Source organism: Phodopus roborovskii, unplaced genomic scaffold (assembly GCF_943737965.1).
Source record: "Phodopus roborovskii unplaced genomic scaffold, PHOROB, whole genome shotgun sequence".
Lineage (NCBI taxonomy): Eukaryota > Metazoa > Chordata > Mammalia > Rodentia > Cricetidae > Phodopus > Phodopus roborovskii.
In genome coordinates, this window is record NW_026126470.1 from 2,388,008 (window position 1) to 2,404,190 (window position 16,183).

General features: G+C 41.5%; 1 protein-coding gene across 1 annotated transcript in view; it reads left to right on the forward strand.

Moving 5' to 3' along the window:
* The first annotated feature begins 1,361 nt into the window (after positions 1–1,361).
* The window catches only part of Dcbld2 (discoidin, CUB and LCCL domain containing 2), a 55,779-nt gene continuing 40,957 nt past the window's right edge, over positions 1,362–16,183 (forward strand). The window contains exons 1-2 of the mRNA XM_051191709.1: positions 1,362–2,010; positions 15,169–15,396. Of these exons, the coding sequence (XP_051047666.1) occupies positions 1,377–2,010; positions 15,169–15,396 (862 nt within the window). The 5' untranslated portion in view covers positions 1,362–1,376. The remainder of the gene's footprint in view (positions 2,011–15,168; positions 15,397–16,183) is intronic.

Here is a 16,183-nt window from a genome sequence, read left to right on the forward strand (position 1 = left end):
ATTTTGCCTGGCCAGTGCCCATACTGGGTCTGGGGTTTCTTCGATACCCAATAAATGTGTGAGAAATATGCAAAAACTTGAAAAAGATGGCCTCTGGAGTCCTTTTCAACTCTCAGATCTTCTTTTAAAAATGCCATTCGTTTACATGTTTATGACTAACATGTGTATTCGTGAATTCCAGACTCGATTTCTAAGTTTTTGAACTTTACATTTACACAACATGCTTGTTACATAGCCTCACTATTGGTTGAGTATGCATATCACTTTTTTCTTAAAAAACAAAAACATGTATTTATTTTTTCAGTTATTGGGGGGGGCAGAGGGAATGTTCCACGATCCACATCTGGAGGATGGTAGACAACTTGTAGCAGTCAGTTCTCTCCTCCGGCCATGTGAGTCCCCGGGATTGAACTCAGGTCATCAGGATTGGCAGCAAGGGCTATTTCCCTGGCTTTGTATCCCAGTATAGATGCTTCTCGGTTTGCGATGAAGTCACATTTGATAAACCCACCATAACTTGAAAATACTGTGATTCAAGCAAGAGTGCATTTTAATGGATCAGTATGCTTAGAGCAAGTTGTTTAGCCTTGAACACTCCCAGCTGCCCAGAAAGTAGGGCTTGTCAGTCGAGCACTGGGACAGGGAATCGAAGCACATACTTGCCCACAGCCTCCATCTGATTGCCTATTATTCTAATTTGTACTTCTGTCGTTCTGACTTTCAAAATGTGTTAACATTTCTTCCCCATTCCAGAATCTGCAATTTTTCTGTAAGGTGGCTGTAACTACGGGGACTTCTTTGAGGATAGTTTTTGCAGATCCACAGCAGGCACTCAAAAACTTGGTAGTGTAACTATATCAACGTTTAGATGTTAGACTTAAATTGTCTTAGCAGCATGGGTCTTATTTTTGCCCCCCTCCCCAAGACCTCTACATTAAAGGTCGTAGAAAATATTTTTTTCTTTTAAAAAGTGAACATCGTGTCTATAATTGCACGCGGAGATGTTGCTGCAACTGACTGCAGTTTTAATGAAGGGAAACACACTCGGCCGTTTGAAACAGTCCCTTAAAGACTGCTGGCTCCCAGCTGAACTCTTCCAGCATCCAGCATCCCACCCCTTCCAGTGGCCTGATGTGCGACGGGGGAGGAGCCATGAGCAAGTTGGCTCTGGGAAACGGGAGAGCGCGGGATGGGGAAGTCCCGGAAGTCAGTGACCAGAGAGTCTCGGCGGGTTCACTTTGGGCAGTGGTCCCAAAAACTGCAAGCTCTCCAACGGGGCGGAGACCACTCCCGACCGACCGCGGCTTGGGGGCGGACCCGGATCGAGGGAGGCGGGTGGGACGCTCTCAGAGCTCTAAGGCGATTGGTCAAGGCGGATGAGGGGCGGTGGCGCTCCAGGCGAGGAGCTAACAGGTCGACCGACCAGAGAGCTTGCTGATTGGGCGGTAGGGAAGGAGCTGGACCAGAGCTGGCCGCTCATTGGTCTCGACGGGCCGGGGAGGCGTGGCCGGCGCTCTCGAGAGGGTGGGCGAGCGAGTGGGGCTGGCCTGCCCGCGAGCCGGTCCAGCTACGAGCGCGGCGGGAGCACGTCCCAGCTCGGCCACGGTCCTAGCCTCGGTCCGCCGCGCTCCGGCTGGGGGTCTTGGGACGGGAAGCACAGTGAAGCGACGCGAGCAGCCGGCAGCGGGCGCGGGAAGCAGGGCGGAGGGGGTCGAGGCGCGCTGCGCTGCCGCCGGGTCCTCGCCGGGTGCTGCGGGCCCCGGGCGCGCGGGGCTCCGCGGCGCGCGCACTATGCGGGCGGATTGCCGGCCGCCGCGATGGCGAGCCGGGCTCCGCTGAGAGCCGCGTACGGTCCGCAGGGTCCCCGAGGCCAGGCCGCGCCCGCCTCAACCGGCCGGGCCGCGCTACACAGCTCAGGCTGCTGTCCCCTCCCTCCTGGCCGCAACTCCTCCTCCAGGCCTTGGCTTCTGCTGCTGCTCCTGCTGCTCCAGGACGCTGGAGCCCAACAAGGTGAGTAGTGGCCAGCGCGGGCTGGCCTCCCGAGGCTCCTGGCTGTTGGAACCTGCGGACGCACCCGGAGATGCAGCGACACCACACTCGATGTGCCAAAGGGGGCTCTGCCGCCCGGTGTCTCAAGTTTGCGCCTCGTTACTTTTCCTCGAGGCCATTCATTTCTCTCAAAAGAGGGACATAAGACCCCGCCAGAGAGGCCTCTTTGCTGTCTCCTTCTGGACTGATGGAGTAGGGAGCAAATTAAAAAGCATCTTGAATTTATTAAAGACAGGTAGTGATTACTGTTCTTAGGGAGAGCCCCCAGGTTATAAAGCGAACGAAGCAGATTGCAGTGATCTTTAGAGGCTTGCAATTGTAATTCGTTCTTTAGAGCACCTGCCGGTTAATTGAGGACCAGGACCGTGAATTGTAGATTGACTTGATCAAACACAGAAGTGACCAAGAGGGGTCCACTACCAAAAGGACAAACTTTTCCAGAAAGTGACAAAGCTTTTTTCCCATCTACAGTCCTCGGAAAACCTTTTCCAGAAGGGGGCAAAACTGTTGGTTGATAAATCATCACAATGGAAAGAGAATACAGGACTGAACTTTTTAGTCTTGCTTTTTCAGGCAGCAAACCACATTTTGTTTGGCATTAGTTGAACACATTTTCCGTTGCTTTCCTCATTGCATGCAATGAAGAAAGATAAGGATTGTGTTGTTACTGCTAGGAAGAGGGTTTTGTTGTTGTTGTTTGTTTTTTAAAGTACATTTTCATCTGTAAGTCCAGCTTTCCGCTGAGTGGACATTTTTGTCAGTAAAGTGCATGCCCAAGGTCATGGGATTGTTTTGAAGAGAAACTGCAACTTTGACGGCCACAGGAGAGCGTGATGTCAAAGGGAAATACTGAGAGGGTAATGTCAAAGGGAAATACATGCTTGGTAAACTGTACTCTTTTGTAGTTGCATTTCTAAGTATTTAGATGAGTGGCAGGCAGGTTTCAGTCAGCACTTACTATATTAGAGTCTGGAAGCCTCTGAAGTCTTCACATCTATGCATGAGTTTTCTTCTTAGTGGTGGGGAAACAGATCTGTATGGCTTATAGAAGCTTAGTATGTGGGAAGCCCAGGACTAAATGGTTTGTGTAAACAATGCATTTAACCCATAGCGAGGTGAGATGGTTATCCCTCTTCCAACAAAAGCAAACCAAGCACAGTGAATAGAGTCTATCTTAATATAGAAAGGAATATGACTATTTAAGCAGCACACTCCTGTGCTTTGCACATTTCTAGATGGCTAAATGTGTACATCATATTTAAAACAAATCTTTGAATAGTAGAGTCAGCTATATAGGAGACCATTGTCTTTTGGAATATTTCATGGCCAGACTATAATATAACATGCAACACTATCTTATTTTTAATGACTTTGAATCATTTTAATCAACATTTTAACAATATATTTGTCTTCCATCTTTCTTATGTAAATACCAATAGAGATCAACACAAACAGAAATGATTCTAGGGATGATTAAAAGACATGACTTTTTTTTTCTTCAAAATTGGGTAGATTTTATTTTGTTATTTAATCCCTTTATCTTTTCTGTCTTGTTCATATGAGGCTATACATTCCTTTCATAGATTAAGAAAATGAAATGATAATATGCAGTTTTACAAAGGGGAAGCAATTATTAATCCCTAGTTACTAAATTAGTAAAATAAAGACCAGTTTGGTAAGCATCTGAATATTCATAAATCATATGAGATGTAAATTCCCTAATTTTTGAAAATCTCTTATGCAAAGGGTCCTGATGATGCTTGCAGTGAAATTTCTTTGAAGCCAGTCTTAACCAGTGTAGCACATTGGCTCCAGGTCAGATGACATTCCCTTACACAAACGGTCAACCCCCGAAGCACCTATCAACTTTTTAATATGAGAATGCCTACATGTTCCAAGGTGGAATTTATTCCCTCTAAGAAGCCTTGGGAAGAAGATTGGAAAGAAATAATAAAATGCTGTCAGCTGTTCTTTCTGGTAGAATTGTGAGTTATTTCTTTTTACTTTTTCAGATTGTCGGCTATTTGCATGTAGTTATAATAAAAAAAAAATAAACCGGAAAAAATGGCTTTTGCTGCATTGATCTTTTCCCCCTACCTCAGCCTAGCTAGGTAGAAATGTATTCTATGTCAATTCAAGTGCATAAGTGCCTTTTTTTCTTTCTGACATTGTTTTGAAATAATTTTATCTGTTACCTTTGTTCCAGTTAGTGCCACGCATTGCTGTTTCTCAGCAGATTTTTCTGCTGAGAATGATATTTCTTTCTGTTTGGTTTAGAATAAAATTCACACGAAGGTTTTGAAAACTTGATCATTCACAATGATGTATCATAACTAATATTCTTTAAATTTATAAATAGATTTGGTTTATTTACATATATTTATAATGTAGGCATTTTAGATGTAGCTTATATATGTGAATTCTAAAATTTATGGTAAGTTCATCTTCAAATCTTTATATTAAGTGTTAGATGTTTATTCTGAGTTCATTTTCAAAGCCTTTTTAAAAATACACATCTTTTTTAACAAAACTGAAAGTAGTGGAGCTTACTTAGCCTGATTGCATATTTGCTGCCATAATAAATTTACATAAGGAGAAGATGATAGTCTACTGTGATTGAATCTCTATCTCCAGTTTACATTATGAGTAGGAATTTGGGTCACCTCATTTCAGTAGCCCAGCTTCCTCCTTTATATTACAGAAGATTTGTCTACCTTGTGGGCTGGAATGTGACTTGAACATGATGGAATATCAGGAAATTAATTTTTAAAATCCATTAAGACTGATTTGTTTGCAGCCATTCATATGATATGTTGGCAAGGGTATTGATTTTGGTTTGTAATTTAATAGCCTATGAAACAAATCAGGTTGATTCTCTGAATCATTTCAGTTAGACAGTAATATCAGTAGTTAATGCATGAACAAGTTTGTACTCTGGAAGCAGTTCCTTTATTGGCTTGTGTGATGCTAAGGAACCGTAGTATTTGCAAATTGCCATAAATGAAGAACTTACTTCTCTCAGCAAAGAAACCTTTATAATTGCCAATATTCAGTAGACTTTGAAGTTTCTGTCTTGTCTTAGTTTCATAAAACATAAGGGCAACACAGGCATGCTTGAAACCCTAGCTCTTGGCTGAAACAGGGGAATCAGAACTTCCTAGTTAGCTACACTACATTATGAGACCTTCCCCCCAAAACCTGTCAACCAACCACTAAACCAGTGACACCCTTCCTAATCATTCTCAAGTTGAAGAAGTAGGATCCATCTATTTGCATGCATTTAATTCGAGTTTGACAGGTAGTTGTGCTCTTAAAGAGCAATATAAGAATAAGACTTGAAACAGTGAGCCCAAATGTAATGTATGCAAATAGATGTGGTTATTTGGAAGGATGTGGAAGGCTGGGCAAGATGAGAATGAGTAGGTAGAGTAACAGAGTCCCGCTGCCTAAATGTGATTGCTGAAGTGGGAAGTGAGACAAGTTAGTGGCTTTTCTTGGGCGCTCCTGGTTTGCTTCTGGACAACTTTGTCACAGTTTCACAGCTGAGGCACTTTGTGTATATTTTACAGAGGACGGTGATAATTGTGTGAAGTAAAAATCTTAGATGAGAACTTCCCTCCTTGGTTTCCTCCTTGGTTTCTCATTTTCCTTCCTAGCCCGTATTCACATCGTTGTGTAATTTTAACACAGGGAAGTGTATTTGTAAAATACAGTAGATTATAGAACATAAAATATAATAGCAAGGCATTCATTTTTCTATGAAACTGTTGCATCACTCAGGTTTGCTTTTTCAATATTTCCTTTTCCACTTCATTAACTCTGTCATCTAGGACAGAATCTTTAAGGAAGTATTTCACTTCAAAACATTAGTTTGGTAAAATAGATCATGATAATTTCCATGTCGTTATTTGAACTAAATCAACATAATTCAATAAGATGGGGGAATAAAAGTTTTCAAATAAACTAGTTTTAATGAAAGCCAGTATAATAGTCATTAAAGCAGACAAGATAATGGTGACTTATAAAAGTTACTAAACTTCACTTATGAAATCAGCCCACACTCTGAAAAGTGTGTCATTTAAAGATTGCTTTATGAAGACAGTGTAGTTGAAAGATGGCTTCCTAAGAAGTGCAGCCCAGGATTCTCTGAAAGGCTTTTGTTAGTGAAGTACACCTGTAGCTTTGGGTTTTGGTTGAATTGCTTGGGATGTGAGGGAAGTTCTCAGTACTCTGCTGGGTCTTCATCAAGAAGTGTCAAGAGTGAAGGGTAGCCATGATGAGCTCTCAGGAGAGTGGTCATGTGTTGGTACCACGCTGTGGCATTCAGAGGAGATAAAACATCACCTGTCTACACACAGGTCAAATAAGTAACTCTGTTTAATGGGAGTAGGGTGCACAGTGGTGTAGAATAAAGGAGATATTGTACAGTGCCTGAGGAGCCGACGCCTTGCCGATAGTTGTACGTGGCTGAGTTTTGCAGGATTGGCAGATGTTTGAGAAGCGTGATCATAGTATCAACAGAAGGGAGTCAGAAGCCTTCTCTATCACAATGAGTAGCAAGTGGCAGCTGCTGGTTCCTGGCTTCATTCCTCCTTGAACCCTGTGCCCTTTGTTTCTAGTCACTCGACAGAAATCTGTTGACTGGTTGCTGCAAGTCAGCTGTGATCCCATAGAGCACAATATTGCTTTCCATAGCATCTGTCATTGGCTTCTGTATCACAGGATACTGTCCAAACTTCTGTGGGTGTCACACTTATTTTTTAACCACTGATCCTTACATTCATCTTTGTCCTAACACCATACCAGTAGTTGTCAACACTTTATAGTTGAGGTATAAGACTGGGCTACTTTATATGCACTAATGGGTGATTTCCTGACTTTGTGTGTGTGTCTATCTGTCTGTCTGTCTGTCTGTCTGTTTGTACTGATCTCTTTATATATTCAGTTTCCTGTACTCAGAATGCCCTCTTGCCCTTTCCTTCTCTTGATAATCCTGAGTCTTACTTGAAAATCACCAAGCAGCATCCCTAGAAAGAGCTCTGAAAGCATCATCTATCTGTAGTTTTGACTTTCCATGCTGGATTTCATGTATTCCTGTCAGCAGAGTGTTGTTTTCCTGTTCCTAATATTTACTGCAGCATCTGCTATTCAGAACATATGCATTTCTGCTGTGTATCTATTGCACCTACAAATTATTTGGTGCCAGTCCCTCATGTGTTTTGCTTTTTGGCTAATCCTCATACATAGCCATGAGCCCAGAAGCTTGGGTATATACTCATCCTCCGGGGAATGGAACCCTCGCTTAAATTTCACTGCGTACTTGGCCAGGGCCTAGGAGTCTGTGTTTCCCAGGCTTCCCGGGAACACTGGAACAAACTTCTCTTGGCTATAGTTTCTTGACTGTGGGAGTTCTCTTTTAAGCTGGAACTCTGATATAGACATGTCGAGTTTAGTGAAATCCTCTCTTGAATTGGCTGATTTCAAGAATAGTGATAGTCCAAATCACTGCCAGAAAATCGAACAACTCCTGTGTCATCTCTCTCAGATTCTGACTTAAAGTTTGGTTCGGATAACAGTCCTTCCCCTTCCCACCTCATGGGAAAAAGTAGATCAAGAATCCCAGCCATGTCTCCCCAGTTGTGTCAAAGTTTATGAGCTGCACAGATTCTGAGCCTCACTCATTCAGTGAGTGACATTAATTCAGCTCTCCCACTCAACAGTTAGAATCACCCCATTTCAAATGTACGAGGCCCACTTCTGCTGGTCCCCATCTCATTTACTGTCCATAGCAGTTCCACTCAGGCTCAACGAAAGGAGTCAAATTCTGCGAACAGAAGACTCAGGTACTGAAGTAAAATCAGATGGCCAGCCCATAAATGGCCACTCAACATTCAGGGTTGCTCTTCCCTCCTCCAGCGATCCCAACTTGTGATATGTCTCAGCTGTCCATGTCCTTCCTTGCTGGCCTGTGTTCCTTCACGCTGTATCGGAGGAGATTGCTGCTGGATGTGAGGCATGGCAAGGGTGGTGGATGTGTTTTAGTTGGGAATCTTTGGGTCATAGGTACCGGAGGATGCTGTGCTATGAGTAGGGCTGCACATCACCAAACCAAGGGGAAAGCATGCAATTGTACCCCAAACACCAGGTTCAGGCTTCGCTTTCCACTCTCACAGTTGCTGGAAGTCCCCAAGACAAGTGCTAACCTGGAGAAATTCTGGGGTTTTCCTTCTTAAGCAAAACACAGAAATTGGAGGGAAGAGTGAGGAGGCACTGGGTGAGTCAGTACCCAAGGAACAGTCAGTTGGCCAGGAGGCATGAGGTCATATAACAGCCAGTTGGCCAGGAGGCATGAGGTCATATAACTGTTCAGAACTTCCGGACACTCTCCAGGAGGCTAAGGCACTGGGTGGGAAAAGTGTAGAATTTTTAGAGCGTGCTACTTTTAAAGTAAGAGCTTCAGGTGTACGGAAGTTGTGTTGGTGTGTTTGTGAGGCAGGCTCTTACTGTGTATTCCTGGCTGGCCTCGTGCAAGCTATTTAGTTAGTTCAGGCCGACTTTAAGCTCTACTCAGTCCTCTGCAGCCAACCTTCTAAGCATGGTGGCAAATGCCACCACACACAGCTCAGTGAGGCCTGATTGAACCCACATAGTTGCCTTGGAATCTGTGTGATATAGAGTTGTGGGTGATTTCAGAAGTTCTTATCTGGGGTTTTCTTCTGCGTTAAGCAGGTGTGTTAAGAGCTTTGTGTTTTATTCCCACTGTGGCTGTGCATGGGAGTAGAGTGCATTGTCCTGCAGATTGCAATGGTAAGATGTCATAAATATGCGTAACTAAGCATATTACAATATAGTCAAGAGATTTGCTAAGGCCCTGCTGTAAATTGTATAGACAGAGCCCACTGTGGCATGCAAAAGCTGTCCACTGAAGGCTTGAGGTATATTGAATGTGGCATGCTGTGGAACGGCTGAGCAGAAATTGATGATCTTTTAAGTAGATAACAGGTTATGAGGATTCAGAGAAAGACGGGAAATTCTGGAACTTTCCAAGTGAACGGGCTGCTCATTTGGAGTAGAAATTCTTAGTAAGGAGCAGCTCAGTCAGGAATTTATTATCCTCCTAAGACCAGAAGTCATCTGGGCCTCTGAAGTTGCTACCAATTTTCAAAAGGGGCCATTGTCCTTCCTGTTAATTAGCTAGATTATAGCCAAATGTAGTGAGTGAACAAGCAAAAGACAAACTCAGGTTGGATGTATTTTTAGTAGTGTTGTTGTGCTATTGTGGGAATAGCCACTTCAGGTGTGTATTAAGAGTGTGAGTGTGGGCTCTGCCCTTGCTACCAGGTGGCTCATAAAATACCTAATTGACAACACATGAAGTTGGGACTCTTACTGTCCCCATTTTACAGACAGCAAAAACCATAGCTTAGCTACAGTAGCTAACCTCAAGGTCACAGTGAGTTACCAAGAATGGGCATCTCAGCTTGCCGTAGAATTCTGAATAGTTTATTAAAGTCTATGTGTAGTGAGGGTTTGCGTAGTTCATGTTCCTTTTTAATTCAGATTTGTAAGTTATCTCGGGCTGCATAACGCCTTAGGGGGCTTATGCCTGGAAAACACTCTTCCTCTCCTTTAATTACCTCAGCTCTTCATCTAGGCAGGGGTCTGGAAGATGTCACCATCTACAGTGGCATGGCATGGCAACTGATGGTGTCATTGTTCAAGTCTAGTTTAGCTGACCGGATTTTGGAGATTTCATGGGTGTGGTTTCACTAAATACAGATGTAAATGAACAACAGTAAGTGATCTCAGGAGACTATTTGCTTATATATGTGATACATGCATACATACACAATATGTAACGATAACTCAAGAAGAGAGACTAATTTGAGAGACTAGGGGGCATGAGAGGAGCTGGAGAAGGGACAGGGACAGGTAAATGCAGTACTCGTGAAATTCCCAAAAACATAATAATAAGGACCACATGGAGAGATGAGTTCAGTTCAAGAGAGAATGAGGGGATTGTTCATTTTTCTAAAGGCTGTCCCTTGGCTCTACATGCATACCTGCCTTATAGTCAGTACTAAGAAATAAGTGAGAGAAAGGAACCATCAGGCAATAAAAAACAAGGCGCAACCTTCATTTCTTACCTGAAAGAAGCACGGATGTGGGGGACACTTCCACTTGCTGGCAATCTGGAAGACGCAACCCTGAACAATAAAGAACAGTGATTACCAGAGGGCGTGTGTGAAGGGTGGGAGCGCCAGAAGGGGTAGACACGTGGTTTAGCCATTAACATCCAGTCACTATAGACTGTGCAGGACCAAGAAGAGGTGTACGCTGAGGCCTGGGAGATGATGCCTCCACTGAGCTTTGTCATCTGTAAGCACCGCTTTGTAAAGAGAGCCTGTGCACCACCGAAGCTGCTTTAGAAGAGAAATCCGTTTACAAATGTAACTGTGTGATATGAACTCCCACCAAAAGAAAACTGCAACGCCAACATTCATTTCACACAGAGTAGACTTCAGAACAGGGGATGTTACCAGGGATGAAGAGCTTGAAGTACTTAAAGTACTAGGCAGTGATGTCTGTTTGTAGTTATACAGTTTAGGAGACCTGGTAGTCTCGGGGCTGGTCCAGTGCACACTATGTGAAAATTCACAGTGTGAGTAGGACAGTAAAACCTTCACTGTTGCCAAATGAAACTGGATATAATGTTAACAGTTGTAACTTTTCTTTACGAACTTTCTTCTACTCACTGCATGTTTTTCCTATTATTTCACAGATGCATGTTGACACATACAGGAAGCATAGTCAGACTTGTCATTTCACTGATAAAACCAAAATCCTTGAAAACGCTCTGGGAAAATATGAGCTATAATGAAAGTTCCATTGCTCTATATTTGCAATGTATTTTTACAGGTGTCCTCATTTGTATTTGCTGTTGCTAAAGGATACATTTCTAGAAGTCACAGGTCTCCTATTATTAAAATTTAGCAACTGTGTTATTTATTAGTAACTATCATTAAAACACAAGGGAGCAGGAGGCCCAGCCTTCCTAGCATCCAGGCACACACTTGTCTAAAACACATACTTGGTTTGGAATTTGATTCGAACAGTCTGAAATAAGCTTATATTCCTAGTTGCATTATTTCATGAACATTTGAATATGTTCAATATTTTCTGTGCAGGTCCTCACAAGAAATAAAAGTAAGAGAAAAATCTTTCCATTATTTTCCTGGAACGATATCAAAATTTCCTATCTGCCTTAACACATCTGGCCTTGCTCTCTTCAGAGGAAGTGAGTGCACAAACTCTAAGTAATCCCTGGGTACATCTGTCTGCAGCCCAGTGATGAAGCACTCAGATCAAATTCCATTGTCCTTCCCCCCCAACCAAAATACATTTAAAATGGAAAGTACACAGTGGGTGTCAGCCTTTCTGGTCAGTTGTAGTTTAGTGGAGACCCGCCTTAGAAGAAGGTGGTGGTGATGGTAGTAGACCTTGCAAAGTTCCCCTGTTGTAGAGTGTGTAGACTACAATGACGGAAGGATTTGGGGGTGTTGTTTGGTTTTGGTTTTCTGTAGAAGTTACACTTCACTTTGTCAATTCTGTCAGTATACATTGTTAGTCAGAAAAGCTAGGGACAGCAACCCTGATCCTGTTGTAGCATCCGCCTTGTTGTCTTCTGAGACTGGTAGCTAGGAGCCTCCAGTGAGCATCATTTGAGATCTGAAGGTTAGTTAAAAGACTTCTTCCCTGTGACTTAAAACTGACTTGCTTCAGACAGTAGAAGTGGGAGACGCTACTCTCCACTCTAGTTGCACCCTGAGTGAGCTGAGCAGCTTTGCCCTTTGGCCAAATGACCGCAGCCTAGAACTAAACTGAATCCTGATGCTGATACTTTCTAGCCTCAACCCTAAGTTGAACTCTTGAACCTCAGCATGGCTTGCATTTAGGACTGCTCATTCTTTGTACTATCCATCCTGAGATACTTGAGTCCTCTTCCTCCACTAGAGACAACTAAAAACTAGCAGAGTTATGTGGGAGGAAGGGCCATTAGGGAGCCTCATGTTGAAGCAAGTTAGATGGCCTCTTGATAACATCTTAGGTTTTGGTTTTGCTTTTAAATATTTTTACATATTTTGGGTATTTTCATAGCTTGATCTTAGTTTAAAAAAAAAAACATAAAAATAACCAGGAAATTGACTGCTACTTTTGAAGTGAAAGCAAAGGGCATGGTTTTTCCTTGACTTGAATTTAACTTGGGGACCTTTCAATGGTGAGAAGTGTTTTAGTCCAGTAGTTCTCAACCTTCCTAATGCTGTGACCCTTTAATACAGTTCCTCATGGTTTGATGACCCCCTCCCCCACACCACAAAATTATTTTCGTTGCTACCTTTGCAACAGCAATTTTGCTACTGTTATGAATTGTAAAGTAAATATCCAATATTTCTGATGGTCTTAGACCCCCCCACCCCCCCGCTCTGAAAGGATTGTTTGATCACAAAGGAGTTGAGACCCACAAGTTGAGAACTGCTGCTTTAGTAGGTCAAAGATAGTTTAGCAGGTCAGGAATCTGCATGCCAGGGTGCCAGGAGTCACGATGTAAATGCATTTCTTCATTTAAAGCAACAGGCAAACTTGTAGCTGCTGGCCTGGTAAGTATTTGTTCTCTGCCTAGCTCCCCTTTCCAGCCAAGCTGTCCCAAACACATAGGTGATGGCAAATTCTGTCTAGTTGGGTTAAATTTATCAGTCTTTGAAATGTAAAACGTTCAAGAATGCTCACTGCAGCAGACTGGAGAGACATCCTTTTAACTTGGGTTTCTGGTGCACATCATCTGCTTAGAGAGGAGGGAGTGCTGAACTCCAGCACATATTTTAGAGCATTCTTGGCACACTCCTGTAGACTCGTTGGCTATGCCCTCCCTCCCCCGACACAAGATTCTGAAAAAGAAAAAAAAAAAGAACAAAAACAGACAGCTCTATGTTAATTGCTTTCGTGATCACTGTGCATGTGAGAGCCCTATTTTCACCAATTATTATTTATTTTGTTAACCTTAACCCATTTTTAATGGTGGGAAGGACAAGAAACAAGTTGTGATTTTATTGAAGCTTTAAAAGGCGCATGAAGACTTCTAAAAATTACTCTGAACACTCTGCTTGTACTGTCTTGTAACATTCACTTTAACAATCCCAGGCTGAGTGACAGCCTGCAGGGAATACATGAACTGAGATGCTGCTGCATTACAGTTGTGCAGGAGTTGTCAGAGCTCACTCTCGGAATTCCATCAGCACGTCCAGTCACCACTTTTGCTTTTGCATATAAAAAAAATAACAGTATATTTTGAAGTATTTCATTATCAGGGGATTGCTTTTAAAATATTGAAACACTTCCAGGATTCAGGCTAGTTTCAAATGTTAGAATTGTTTTAAGGTAGTTGTTTTGCCTTTCTAAGGGCAAAAGTTACTTACATTTTGGTTGCTTATTTTCACAGTGAAGGTTTTTGTAGCCTTATGATTTTACTTTAGATGATATCCAGAAAAGATTCAAGGTATCTTATGGTAGCTTCAGGAGGAAATTTTAGGGGTTTTGTTGTTGTTTTTTCTGTTTGTGTAAAAGCCTGTTTTATTGTAATAATTCAATGGGTGTGTTTCATGCCCACATTTGCTTCATTCTCCCCTATGCCTAGTTCTTATGCATGCATGAATGAAAGCAGGGGTCAAAAGTAAAGTTTAGTATTGACTGAAAGCCAGACTTTATATAGGAAGTGTTTGTACAGGAAGCAGAATTTATAGTATCAAACTCAAAAGTAGACCAATGTGCTGTACTACTGTGGATTAGATAATAAAACTTTGCCAGCAGAAGACATGTGTTATTCCAAGTATTGTTAAAGGATTTTGGGAAGGAGTTGTTCCTTTCTGGAAGTTAAATTGCTTTTTGATAAATTGAAGTTTCTTTATTGCATCCAGTTAATAACACTTACTTGGTGTCTACTAATTGCTACATGCTACTAGGCTGCTAGAGTCTTTAATCTGTTCTGGTGAATGAGATCAACAGTACATTGTTAGATAATAAATCAACATGATAGAATTTACAGCTATTCTTTTCCATAATAATTAACTTGAAACCCAGAAGTATAAATTTTAATGTTTTCTTCTATAAGTTCTATACTATTCCAAAATGTGATAATGAATAGCTCTTTTAAAGGAGAAAACCCCATTATTGAAAGGATGCATTCATCATCCTGTTAAAAAGAGGCTCACTGAATCCCACTTTTACTGAATGCTGAACATTACCTTGGAGCATAGCTAAATCTTTTAAGTGTACATTTAGTTAATGACCTGGACACTTGATTGAAAATCATCTCTGAGAAAGTTAAGATGCAAACACATCATGTTTCCAAACAATATGCTATTGCTAACACTTTAATGCTCAGTTGCTGAAGAAACTTCTCAAACAGAGCAGTCCTGTTACTAAGATATTAAAGTCATTTCTTTCTTACTCTTCAGTAAGCCATTAACCTTTTGTTTTTTGTTTTTTTTTTTTTTCTTTTTTATTCTAAGAGATATAAGATTTGGGAAGAGAAGTTAAGCAGTCCAATTTCAGTGGAATGTAGAATTAAATGTCATCAAATCTTGCTTTAATGCCTTGTCTATAAGATGGCCAGTAGTCTGGGACATCTTAGTGTGCATTAATATTTTCTAAAAATCCTGCTGCAGCTCACAGAGACTTTAGCAGCTTGTGGTGTTTATAAGTCATTTATATTTACCTTGAATGTTTGCTATAAATACATGTTGATATTCTCTTAGTGGTAGGATTTATCATGGTACATATTTAATTACTATATAATTGTAGTCCAAATGGAAATTCCTTTGAACTTATAAATTATATTAAGTTTAATTTTGTTACATTGTAGATTTTGACCTAACTTGACTTCTTGCTCCGTGTAGTGAGTAGATGTGCTCAGAACTGAGTCTTCTGCTGTATACTTTGTAAAGGAAGTACTGGATTTATAAAATATGTGATCTCATACATTGCTAGAAGTCTGCAGAAGTCCTGATTACATGTGAGCTTAAGGTGGGAGAATAATTTGTCTGTCTGTTTGTTTGTTTTAAGGTGATGGATGTGGATACACTGTACTAGGCCCTGAGAGTGGAACCCTCACATCCATCAACTACCCACACACCTATCCAAACAGCACTGTGTGTGAATGGGAGATCCGAGTAAAGATGGGAGAAAGAATTCGCATCAAATTTGGTGACTTTGACATTGAAGATTCTGATTCTTGTCACCTTAATTACCTGAAAATCTATAATGGAATTGGAGTCAGCAGAACAGAAATAGGTAGGACATTGATGCATGTTATGTATCGTTCTCTTAAGTTTTAAAACTGAAACTTTTTTTTATATTTAATATTGAATAACTGGTACATAAAATGATGTGAGAAATTATAGGAAATGTAGAAATCTCAAATCTAATCTTCTTTTGGGAAGGGGAGAGTCTCATCTGCTTATTAGCATATGCTACCTTAGTACAAAATGGACATGGTTACCTTCTTATAAGATGAACATGGTTACCTTCCTGCAAGGTGCACATGGTTACCTTTTTGCAAGATGCCAGGTGGCTACCTTTCTGTAAGATGCATATACCACTTCTTTGCAAGATGCACATGGCAACCTTCATACAAGATGCATATGGTTGCCTTCATGTACCATGCACTTGGCTACCTCCATGCAAAATGCACATGGTTACCTTCTTGCAAGAGGTGTATTGTTACCCTCATGCAAGATACACTTGGTTACATTCATTCAGGATACCACTGTGCTGCTTCTAAGAAAGTAGAAGTTAATTATCTTATGTTTTATGTTTTCCTTTGATCGTTTTATTTATAGTCAGAGGGTACAGATATAATTCATGCATACTCAGGAGGAAGTGTAGCATGCAGATCGTGGATTTAGAATTGAAAATGCTTTGGACTAAAGCCTAACCAGCTATAATCTGTTGCAAGCATCTAACCTGTTTTCTCACATATACAAAGTGCCTGTAATAGTGTGTAATGCATTGTAGTTGCAGAGAATGTAACAGTGATTGTATTTCCAGTGTAAGACCAGTAGTTCTCAATCAGAACTGT